This window comes from Equus przewalskii, chromosome 2 (assembly GCF_037783145.1).
Source record: "Equus przewalskii isolate Varuska chromosome 2, EquPr2, whole genome shotgun sequence".
NCBI classification, from domain to species: Eukaryota; Metazoa; Chordata; class Mammalia; order Perissodactyla; family Equidae; genus Equus; species Equus przewalskii.
In genome coordinates, this window is record NC_091832.1 from 19929288 (window position 1) to 19941843 (window position 12556).

The following is a 12556-nucleotide window of genomic DNA, read 5'->3' on the forward strand; positions in this document are numbered from 1 at the left end:
CACATTGCACCCCTACCCCCAAACAAAGAATCACCTCACTCCCCAGAGGTAACCATTTTAATAGTTTGATATTTCTACTTCAAGGCTCTATTATACTTATGTTCTCTTCTTTTCCTTTATGTTTTGGGGTGTGTGTGTGTGTGTGTTTATATGTATTCCATACAAAGATTTTAGTTTAAAAAAAGCCATGTTATATGTAGTATCCCACTTGACTTAGCAATGATTGAGAGAGTATATTGGAATCTTGGTTATTTTGTGTTATCTGATTATTTAGTTTGTCATTTTCTCTCCATAGTTTTTACTCATTTTGCTTGGCATACGCTTATTTAAAATGAAGACTGAGAATTGGCTGTTGGCTTTAGTGATGTAGAAGTCATTGGTGACCTTGACCGGCAATTTTAGTGGAGTAATAAGAGTGAAACCTAACTGGTGGGTTCAAAAGAAGATGGGAGAAGAATTGGAGGCTGGTTTAAAAAAACCTAACTCTTTTGAGGAGTTTTACTGCAAAGAGGAGTGAAGGTATAGAGTAGAGGCTGCCTTGGGAAGTGGAGTCTAGAGAAGAGCAGATTCCTGTGCTGATGGGAATGATCCAGTAGAGAAGGGGAGACTCTCGATGAGAGGGGATGGGATCGAGCTGCCAGTGTAGGAATTAGCTTTAGATAGAAGCACAGTTAGTTCACTCAAGGTGACGGGAAAGGAAGGCAGAGTATAGGGGTGTAGGTACTGGTAGGTGGGGAGGTGTCACTCACTTCTGACTGAGTGAATAAGGAATGGGGAGACCATGTAGGAGATTTGAGGAGAGAGAAGGGGTGAAACTGGGAGAATGAATGGATCGGGGGATGTAGGGTGGTTGCTGGGTGTCATGGGACCAGTCAGAATGGTGTTTCTTTGCTCCAGGCATTTTTATGTGCTTCATTCTCGTTGTGGTTTTGCCAGGAGCCTGCAACAAAATGGCATAGGGGCAAGGGATTTGAATGTGTCTGCAAGGGAGAAGTCATGCCGCTTGACCATGAAACTTAAATTAGACAGGAAGGGAGAGAGGCCTGCAAGAGGGTGAGGGACTGTGCAAAGGTAGTCGGATCAAAGGCTTGGATGTTTTATTGGGTTAAGGATTGTGAGAGCTGGGGAAATGTGGGCTGGAAAGGGGGCCAGAAAGAGGATGGCTTGAGACTGAAATTAGAGAGGGGTTGCAGTTACTAGAAACAAAAAGGTCTGAGCATAAGTGTGGGAGTGAGTGGTTGAGGTGAAGGGAGGAGACAAATAACATCGCTGGAAGAGAGGAATTCAAAGGACAGAGAGGCCAGCACAGTAAGGGCCACCTATGTGTTACTGAAATCACCAAGAGTAATGTTGGAGAGAGTGACTTGAGCTAGAAGTACAATTGGCAAGAAGTGAGGGGACATGATTGAGGGAAATGAAAGTAATGGGTCATAATGGTCTTAGGGGTGATTGAGAGCTGGGGTTTTCTAGGGAGAGAGGAGAGCTTGGGGAGTGTTCTAGAACTGGCAGTGAGAAGCAAGGAGGATGCCTGCCTTATGTCCAGACCCAGAGATGATGGGGGCTGGGGGAGTCTGGGGAAAAAACTGCTCCCGCTGAGAGAGCTGCAGGGCAGCAGTGTGCTAGGGCAGAGAGCATTCTGTCAGAGCACAGGGGAAGGGAACGCACAGAGACAACGTTAAGGATGTAGATTTCACTGAGCTTTCCATTCCAGGGGGCCTCATAAAATGGTTTCAGGAGTTGAAGTAGGGTGGGATTTGGGGACAATAGTGGATGTACAATGCCGTATGGAGATTAGAATACAAAGGAGGTGGGGGTGATGGCTGGAGTCTGTGGCTTCTTATAGTGACTCCTCTAATCAGGGATAAAGGGTATAATGAGATTAGTCCTGGTGAACTCAAGGCAGATGGTGGTGGCAAGCTTGTGAATATCTGACAGTAGGAGGGATGGGGGTCTGAGGCTCCCTCTGGATGCTTGTCTTTGCAGACTAGGAAATCTAGGAAAACTGAGTCCTGCTCCGAGCAAGCAGGCCCCAACTTGACCCCTGGCATGTCAAGGAGAAGGCTTGGTGGGGGAGGGTGTCTCAGTCCCAGTGCTCAGTGTTCCCTCTGTACCCCTTTCCAGAAAGGGCAGCCTTGCGCATAGTGTACTGGGCTCCCTCTTGAACTCTGATGCTTGGGTTATTAAGGATAAATTTATTTCGTGTGTTCATTAGATATTTATTCCTTCTGAAAATTGGTTTTGAAGATCCTTTGCTCATTTTTCTGTTGGATTGTTTTTCTTATTGATATATTAATATATGTTATGTGTTGCAAACATTTTCTACCAGGCTAATTTTCAGTGCTGTCTTTTTCAGTAATGAAACCATGGTCTATTTTTCCATTTTGTCAGATCTTTAAAAAGTAACTATTAGTACATTTTCACAGGTTTCTTCTTATATGTCCTGCATATTTCTTAAGTGTATTTGTAGGTAGTGAATAGTTTTTGTTACTGTCGAGATGAGCTCTTTTAAAACTCCTGTTACACTTTCACTTTGGGCATAAGAGACAGCTAGCTTTTTTCTTTGCATATTGGTCTCATACATGACTGCTTAACTCTCTTTGTTACTTCTGTTTTCTGTCTGTGCTTCCAAGTTTGCCTGTAGGCGCTTGTTTCTAGGGCTCAGCACACGGGCTTGCACAGTCAGAGCTCTGGTTGGGCAGCAGCATGGGGTATCTATACTGCGTGGCCTTGCAAGGGAACATCACCACCACTGATGACCTTGTTTCTGTGGGACGTTTTGCTCTGAATGCCAAAGTCCACATTACAAACGACTTTTTGAACGCAGCTTGTTCATAGATCGTGGACTGCCTTTAGTTGACTGAGTCTCTTTGAATTTCAGGAACGTGAGGATCATCCCCGGAGAGGCCGGGAGGACCGGCCGCACCGGGAACCTTCAGGACAGGAACACAGGCGAGCTAGGAACAGCGACCGAGACAGACACAGGGGCCACTCCCACCAGAGGAGAACCTCGAACGAGAGGCCTGGGAGTGGGCCGGCTCAGGGACGGGATCGAGACCCTCAGAACCTGCAGGCTCAGGAAGCAGAGCGGGAGTTTCATAACGCCCGGCGGCGGGAGCATCGCCAGAAGAATGAAGTCAGTGCTGGTGGTCTTGAGTCTCAGGAGTTGGTTCCTCGACCTAGTGGCAACAACAAAGACAAAGAGGTGCCTGTTAAAGAAAAGCCAAGCTTTGAACTTTCGGGGGCGCTTCTCGAGGACACCAACACTTTCCGGGGCGTAGTCATTAAATATAGCGAGCCCCCAGAAGCACGTATCCCAAAAAAACGGTGGCGTCTCTACCCCTTTAAAAATGATGAGGTGCTTCCAGTCATGTACATCCATCGACAGAGCGCTTACCTCCTGGGCCGACACCGCCGCATCGCAGACATTCCAATCGATCATCCTTCTTGTTCAAAGCAGCACGCGGTCTTTCAGTATCGGTGAGTTACATTTGCAGAAAGAAACTGAAGCGCAAACAGGAAGCTGAATGTCTCAGTTAGGATGACTGAGGTTTGTGTACATGTATGTGCAGAAGAATCCCCTACCCCTCGTGTCTACTATTAGTCTTAAGTATTCTTATTAACCTAACTGCCCCTTGAATAATCACTTACATCTGCATAAGAGCAGTGAACTTGGTGTCAGAAATCCAGATTCTGAATCCCGCCACTGCCACTTACCAGGTGTTTGACCTGGGGCACGAGCCACTCTGGGCCTCAGTTTCTACCCACGTCATGGGGCTCTTATGAGGGTTAAATGGAAATATAACTGAGAATGCCTGGCACGTGTGTTAGCTGAATCTGTATCTTGACAGTTTGCCTAGTACATCTGTTATTGTTTGATCCGTGAGGAGGATAGGACAAGTGTTAACATCCCCATTTGACAGATGAGAAGACTGAAGCTCAGCAAATCAATGATCACCATAGTAGAATTCTGGCTTGAATCCAGCTCCCATGACTCTGAAGTCCAGATCTACTCCTTTATTCCCACTGGGACAGGAGCTAAATTATATTGAAATATAGGTGAAAGAAGCATTATATTGATGATAAACAACACAAAAAATGTATTTTCTTAACCATAGCAAGAGGCCTTTGGATCCTGCATTTTAAGCTTTTGATCTGCCGTGAACTCCCCGCTCCCCCACCAACGACCAGTTCTCACCGTTTCTACTAAGTATATTTAACTTGCTCCCAATTTCCAGGTCATGCCTTACCCTTGATTTCCTAGAGTTTGAACTTGACCTGTGCTCAAGCCAGGTCTGCCTCATGCAGGCTGTGTTGGCAGAGAGGTGGATGCTCTGAGGCAGTTTGCTCAGCTCTCTCTCCCCTTTGTCTCTGCCAGGCTTGTGGAGTACACCCGTGCCGATGGGACGGTCGGCCGCAGAGTGAAGCCCTACATCATCGACCTTGGCTCGGGCAATGGGACGTTTTTGAACAACAAGCGCATTGAGCCGCAGAGATACTACGAACTGAAGGAAAAGGATGTCCTTAAATTTGGGTTCAGCAGCAGAGAGTATGTTCTGCTTCATGAGTCCTCTGACACCTCTGAAGTAGACAGGAAAGAAGATGAAGATGACGAGGAGGAGGAGGAAGTGTCTGACAGCTAGCAAACTAGGAAACAACCCAGACTCTTAGCGACCTTTTCTTTGTGCGAAGGCTTTGGGATTGACTCACGGAGCACCGTGGTGCTCTCCGTAACGCCTCTTATTGCCTTAAGTCTTTCCTCTGTTGCTGCCAGCTTATGTTGCAGTGTAAGAACACTGACTTCTGTTCGACTGACCTTTCTCTCTGGCACATCAGCCACATGCCTCTGGGCATTTGTTTTGAGAATAGTCTCACCAACACACCGTGTTTTAGTAGAAGCGTTGTGGCTTTAGTTGGTGCTTTCAGAACTGCTGCCTAGGAAACTATAAGCCCTTGGTTAAAGGGAAACTGTGGTTTGTTCTCTTTGTACAGTTCCTTTATTTATATAGCTGTTAAGCTTTGTGGACCGGGTTTGTTTGTGTTTTTGTTTTTGGGGCAGACCCCTGAACAGAGAATCTTCCTAAGCTTTGGTTATCGCCAAAACAGCCTCCAGTATATACCAAAGCTTTGACTGGTTGAGCTCTTGAGTCACAGAAGTTGACTTTGCACTTCGTTTTTGGGGGGTGGGAATCTACCACATGACCTCATTGTCGACTGTTGGACTTAAACAGATGCTTTATGGAGCCTGCTTAAGCAAACAACTGTCCGGGAACATCATGGCTACTGCCAGAGGGCGCTGATGTAATGTCACGAGAGGCTGAAGTGGGTCGTGGATCTGTTTCCTGTGGAAGAATTCTGATTTCTCCATGGAGCATGTACATAACAATTTTGTTCATCTTATCTGTTCTTCAACTTTGCATTTTTATTCAAATGTGATCTCCTTTCTGCTTTCTTTAAGAAACACACTGTCCTTTATGTGGCAGGGTCCTTGCTTTATTCTAACAACGTGTGTATGTGTCTAAAGGAGACTGTGTAGTTTACATGTTTCATCCTTTTAAAGAACATTAAGAGAGGTTGTATTTACCTTCTCAAGGCTAGAAAGCATAGAAATTGCCCAGTTTCCTAATTTTCCACCAGAGGAATGTGTGTAAGTAGAAAAGTCGTAACTACTTACATATATCGTGTGTGTGGGTGTGTATATATATGTATATAAAGTGGTGTGTGAAAGAGCTGCATACTGATTTTCATATGAGAATGTTTTGTGATGTCAATGTAATACTACATTATAGGCAAAGGCCTCCCTGCATTTGAAGAGCAGGTTTTCATTTATATGTATTTTTGGGATAAAAAATAATAAAATTTGTAAATATAGCCTCACTTCAAAGAGTAATACTTTCCTAGCATAAAGGACCTTGTGTTGATAAGGCTATTTGCTGCTAACGGAATCTTTGTATCAATATTTTTGAGGTAACAATAGGTAGTTGTGGAGGGTGCCATGGGAGCAAGACGGGAAATAGTGAAGATAGGACCCACACTTGCATTGGAATCCAGATCTTCAAATCCCAGCGAGTGAGTGTTGGTCCTGTTGAAGCTGCAGTGTTTTCTAAATTGGCAGGGATGGGGTTTTTCTTCTCAGGATAGTCAGAGTTGGGGCAGGTTATACGCAGCGGGCCTCATCCCAGGTTACCCCTGTGGCTGTGGTGGTGGGGGCTGGGAGGAGAAGGGAGAGAGGACGCAACGCAGTCAGCGCTGCTGCCAGCTGCTCCTCTTGGGTTGAAACGTATGATGCTGTCATGCTGTCTTCTTTACCGGTGTTTTTCCTTTAAGGTTTCACATACCCACGTGTACTCAGGGCTGAGTGTTGACTAGCGTGGGGAGGGTTCAAAAGAAATGGAAACATCCCCTTTGAAGAGTGAACATGAACGAGGTCAGTTAGATGAAAAGTAAGATGAAGGGAAGCTACAAGGATGTAAGAGCAGTTAGCACTCCCTCCCCCAAGGTGTTCTCCACTGGCCGTGGTAACTGCTGTTTTCCTAATTTTGATGTGAGCCTGGATCACATGCTACATATATGCACATCTGAAAGGTAGGTTTTGTTTTAATGAATTTTCCTCTTAATCCAAACTGATGGTTTTCTCTTTCTGGGATCAGGTGCTAATCTGGCATCTCTCTCCACGGCCTCCTACTGCAGTCCGAGCTCCATCTCCTGCCTGCCAGCCTTGGATTGACTTCACACCCCATCGTGGGGGGCACTGAGCTACATGAGCACTTTTCCCGCGTGTTTCAGTAAGAGGGCCCAATGTGTCGTGCACTTTTGCCACCTGCATTAAGAGATTCTTCATGCCAAATACCTGGGAAAGTGTTCTCCCGCCCCCCCCCCCCCCCCCCCGCCTTTTCTTTTTTGAGAAAGAGTGTCAAAGACATTAACCCATCTCCAAAGCCGGATGTCGCCAGCAGAATTCTCATTTGAAGTTGACATAATCCTAAAGCTTTCTTCTTGAGTTAATTAATTGCTTAGAAACTCAAGTTTATTTTAGCTATTTGCAACTTCTTTTTCCTCCCCCCTGTGCAAATCCTTGCTGTCAAAATCAAGCCACCTGCGAAACCGCCCTTTGCTGCCGAGCCCCTCCCCCAGACCCTCTGGTGGTCTGCAGTTCTGCTGAGGTATGGGACAGAATCTTCCGATTTTCCCAGCAAACCTCTTCCCAGTCATCTTCTAGTTCCCTCTTCCTGACATTGACAAAGGACAGCTCATTCAGTGCAACGGGTGATGTAACTTTCAAATGCTTTTATTGTATTCTGGTGACAAGTGAAAGCAGAGTCAATTTTTTAAATTTTGTATTATTGTATTGAATACGCCAGTATACAATATAGCTTGGTTTTAAAAGGCTTAGAACTGAAAGATATATTGCAGGTTGATTATCATTTGGTGCACAGATGCTTCATATTTTTTAACATCCTTCTCTTTGTGGAAATTAGTTGTGGATGTGAGGAACGAAATGCTATCATGTTAATGAGAGCCTAGGAGTGACAGACACACAACACGCCAGCAATGCCTGCTTGTGTGATGTTCTGAGCCCACGATGTTCCTGGGTGTGTGGGTTTATAGCAAGTGAAGAGGCTTCTTGATTTAAATTAAAGCTTTGGAACTTAAAGCTTCATTTGGTCTCTTGGTAAAGTTTCCATTTATCAAATGTGAAACAGTTGAAAAAGACAGTTGATTTGTTCACATTTACTCTAAAGTTAAAGCAAATTAATCCAATGAGTCAACAGTTGCATAAGCTTATTATGCTAACAATTGGTTTACAATCTCCGGTTGGAAACAGGAACTGGTAATGTGGAGGTGGGCTGCACCTGTGCAAGAGATGGCATTTGAGGAATGCCTCAGAGAATAGGTTGATTCTTAACAGTAGTAGAGGAGGGCATTGTTTCAGACGGAGCAGTCCAGGAGACAGCAGGACTGGAGTGGAGTATGTGGAAAGGATCCTGTAAAATTAAGTTGTTTGCCTGAAGTCCCACAGCAACGCAGTGGTAGAGCTGGGATGAGACATCGCCTCAGTCCTGGTTCAGGGGTCTTTCCCTGGGCTGTTCCCTCCCGCCTCCTGTGCAGAGCTTAGTGGAGAGATCGGAGGAGGGAAAAGAGCTGGTTCATTAAGCTGCCTGATTCATAGTGGGTTCAAAGAAATCACAGTGGATGGGACTTCCGGAGGTAGAGAGTGGCTCAGGCAAATCCTCACCTCACCAAGGCATAGAGCTGCTTGGAAATCATGCTGACTCATAAAAATAGACATTCAATAATCGGGCGCCTAAGAAGTGCTGTGAACCGAGACCTCAATGATAAAACTGGCTGATACTTAGGAGGACTTTCTATGGACAAGGCACAGTTTTAAGCATTTTACATGAGCACTAATGCATACACTAACTTATTTCATCCTCACAACCCTATGAGGCAGGCTTGTATTATCACTCCGCTTTGCAGATGCAAAAACTGAGGCACAGAGAGGTTAAGGTCACAGAGTGGTAGGTCAGACCGGGATTCAAACTCAGTCACTCTGGTTCCAGATGCCACATTCTTAACCACCATGATATACTGCCTCTTACAGTCATGAGATGTACAAGGTCCGGCCCTCCCAGAGCAATAGAGACAGTGCTAGATAGGAGAAGCACTGGGATTGTGGAAGCACGGAGAAATAGGATTTAACAAATCCTACTGAATTTTGTCAAATGCTTTTTCTGCATTAATTAACATGACCATGATTTAATGATTATGAGGGGTCACTGATGAGGAAAGAGGGAATGAGGGAAGAGGAAAGAGGAATGTTCCTAGGCAGAGAGACTAGCCCCTAGAAACGCCAAGGTGATCAACTAATGAGGCTTGGGAAACCCTCGTAGGGGAAAGGGGGTGAGTGAGCCTTCTGGTTTCTCATAATGATGGACAACGTTATTTTTCTGACTCCTCCTGAAAACAGCCAAAACTTCTGGATAAAATATAAGCCAAAAAATTTCTTAAAGCATCCAAGAACGGACAAATTAGTAAAAAAGTTATCAGGCCAAAAGTGAAGATAAATAAGAATCCAGAGAGAAATGGAGCAATGATGTCTGGAAACCACATTTCATCTAAAGGCAAACCGTATTTGATTCTAGCAAATCAGCCCTTACTCTAGGTTGAATGGGACAGAAATCAAAACTCAAAGCCCATAAACAATGGGTAGACTAATAGAAGTGCTTCCCACAAGAAGTGGGCATGCCCAAGGGCTATACTTTTCAGAAGAAAAGAGTGGATCAGAAATCGAATCCTAGGGGCTGGCCCGGTGGCGCAGCGGTTAAGTTTACACGTTCCGCTTCAGCAACCCCGGGGTTCACCGGTTCAGATCCCGGGTGCGGACGTGGCACCACTTGGCACGCCATGCTGTGGTAGGCATCCCATGCATAAAGTAGAGGAGGATGGGCACGGATGTTAGCTCAGGGCCAGTCTTCCTCAGCAAAAAGTGGAGGATTGGCATCAGATGTTAGCTCAGGGCTGATCTTCCTAAAAAAAAAAAAAAGGAAATCGAGTCCTCCCAGGGATTTGCAGCCAGGGCGCTCCAGAAAACTCAAGCCGTGAACTTGGTTTAAGATGACCCTGTACTATTAGTGTCTCCAGGTGTCTCATAGAAATAAACAAAATTTCTCTTTGGAGGAAGGTACTTTTTTTCTCCCCCCCAGTTATTTCCACATTTTTTTCTGCAAAGATACAATTATTTCTTTAAAGCACACAAGAAAAGGCACTGTAGGTGAGAACCAATAGAAATAGATAACAGAAACTGATTCTCAAAGACTTCACATACTTGCATTATAAGATACTATAAAATGTTCGTGGCTCCTATTTTCAAAGAAATAAATGACAAATTTGAAAATACGCACAGGGAACAAGAAATGGCAACAAGTGAAATGGGAGTTATTTAAAAGAACAACTAAAACTTTTAGAAATGAAAAATACAATAACTGTAAACCCATCAATGGATGGCTTTAGCAGAAGCTTCAGGGAGAATTAGTGACCCAGAAGATAGATCAAAAGAAATTATCGGGGCTGGCCCCTTGGCCAAGTGGTTAAGTGCACGCCCTCTGCTTCGGCAGCCCAGGGTTTCCCTGGTTCAGATCCTGGGTGTGGACATGGCACCACTCATCAGGCCATGCTGAGGTGGCATCCCACATGCCACAACTAGAAGAACCCACAACTAAAATATGCAACTATGTACTGGGGGGATTTGGGGAGAAAAAGCAGAAAAAAAAAAAGAAGATTGGCAATAGTTGTTAGCTCAGGTGTCAATCTTTGAAAAAAAAAGGAAATTATCCATGCACATGAATTTAACAACTTAGCTAAAACGATAAAAACCGATTTCTCAAAAAACACAAACTAGGGGCTGGCTCAGTGGCATAGCGGTTAAGTTCACCTGCTCCATTTCTGCAGCCAGGGGTTCGCTGGTTTGGATCCCGGGTGTGGACCTACCCACTGCTTATCAAGCCATCTGTGGCAGGCATCCCACATATAAAGTAGAGGAAGATGGGCACGGATGTTAGCTCAGGGCCAATCTTCCTCAAGAAAACAAGAAAACCATAAACTACCAAAATTCTCCTGATATGAAAAAGATCATCTGAATAGTCCTATAATTATTTAATGTGTCATTAAAAATCTTCCAAAAAGAAATATATAGGCCCAGATGGTGATGGTTTCACTGAAGAATTCCACCAAACATTTCAAGAATTAGCACCATTCTGTACGATCTCTTCCAGAAATCAGAAAAGCAGAGAACACCTCCTAACTCATTTTATGAGACCAGTATCACTTTGATATCAAAACCAGAAAGGAGAGTACAAAAAAAGGGAAACTACAGACCAATATCCCATGAACTTAGCCACAAAAATTCCCAATAAAATATTAGCAATTTGAATCCAGGACTAGATAAAAAGAATTACACAACATGGCCAAGTAGGGTTTATTCTAGATATGCAAGGCTGGTTCAACACTTGGAAATGAATTAATCCACTGTATCAAGAAGGTCGAGAAGAAAAATCATGATCATGTGAATTGATGCAAAAAAAGCACTTGACAAAATTCAATGCCCACTCATGATAAAAATTGTCAGTAAACCAGGAATAGAGGGGAATTTCCACAACTTGATAAAGAACATCTGCAAAAACCCTCCAACTAACATCATACTTAATGGTAAAAGACTGAATACTTTCCTCCTAAGAGAGGCAACAAATCAAAGATGTCCGTTCTGACTACTCTCACTCAACATAGAACTGGAAGTCCTAGCCAGGAGAGTAAGGCAATAAAAGGAAATAAAAAGCATACAGATTAGAAAGGAAAAAATAAACCTCCCTATTTGCAGTTGAAATGATTGTCTACATTAAAAAAACCCAAGGAATCTACAAAATTCCCCCCCCCCCCAGAATTAATAAGGGGGGTCAGCAAGATCCCAGGTTACAAGGTCAACACACAAAATTAATGATCCAGCATGCATGAGAGACAAAAAGATGGAAAAAAGACAATGGATAAAAAAATAAAGGATTACTATGTTTAATCTGGGTTCCAGAAGGAGAGAAAATAAGACAGAGGCATGTCTGAAGAAAAATAGCTGAGAATTTCCCAGAACTGGTGAAAGATACCAGTCCACAGATTGTAGAAAATGAAAGACATCCAAGTGAGGAAGGCAAAAAAAAGGAAAAATGAAAAAAAAACTCCCATTGATGATAGTGAAATTGCAGAACCCCGAAAAATGGAGACAGCTGAGGCTGGAGCAGTAAGCGAGGGCGAAATGAAAATAAAGCTAACGATGATGGACTTAAAGATAAAAGCTAATGCTTAACAGTCCTTATTACTTCCCAAGCCTCTACATTAAGTGATTTACTTCTCATAGCAATTCTATTAGGTGGGTACTATCATTACTTTCATTTTACAGATGAGGAAGTTGAGACAGGTGAAATTTAGTTACCTGCCCAAGGTGGCACAGCTTATCAATGGTAGAGGCAGGATTTTGAACAAGGCAGTTCTGGCTCCAGTTTGTGTCCTTAACCACTACACATGCTTGTCTCTCTAAAGGGCAATGGGAAGCCATTGAAAGTTTTTAACCAGGGAGTGACACCACCTACAGTGCCTTTTCCAAAAGCAAATCGTCTAGCACCACTGTGGATAATGGATTAAACGGAGCTAAGAGTGGAAACAGGAGGCTGTCAGAATAATGTAACCAAAAATGGGGAGGGACAGGATGAACGAGGGGAGTGGCCGACAAAAGCAAATGGATCTGCGGGCTTCTGGAGTCGAGTCCACCGGACTTGGCTTTGGATGGGGTTCAGGGCGTGAGGGGGAGTAAGGATGATACTCAGGTTTCTGACTTGGGCAACTCGGTGGACAGTGAAAGTCATTCACAGAGGCGACTCAGGAGGAGTCTGGTTTTGGACACGGTGAATTCGTGGTGTCTGTAGAGCACAGACTTCCACCCAGGGGCGGAGGTCATCTAGGACCAAGAGCAGAACGCCACCACCGGGGACCCTTCTGCCAGGCGCGCGAACCCGAG

At 44.3% G+C, this 12556-nt stretch overlaps 1 protein-coding gene across 1 annotated transcript in view; it reads left to right on the top strand.

Annotated features, from left to right (window-relative positions):
- The window catches only part of SNIP1 (Smad nuclear interacting protein 1), an 11280-nt gene extending 5406 nt beyond the window's left edge, over positions 1-5874 (top strand). Inside the window, exons 3-4 of the mRNA XM_008517881.2 lie at positions 2879-3477; positions 4376-5874. Coding sequence (XP_008516103.1) covers positions 2879-3477; positions 4376-4640 — 864 coding nt within the window. The 3' untranslated portion in view covers positions 4641-5874. The remainder of the gene's footprint in view (positions 1-2878; positions 3478-4375) is intronic.
- Positions 5875-12556: the final 6682 nt, after the last annotated feature.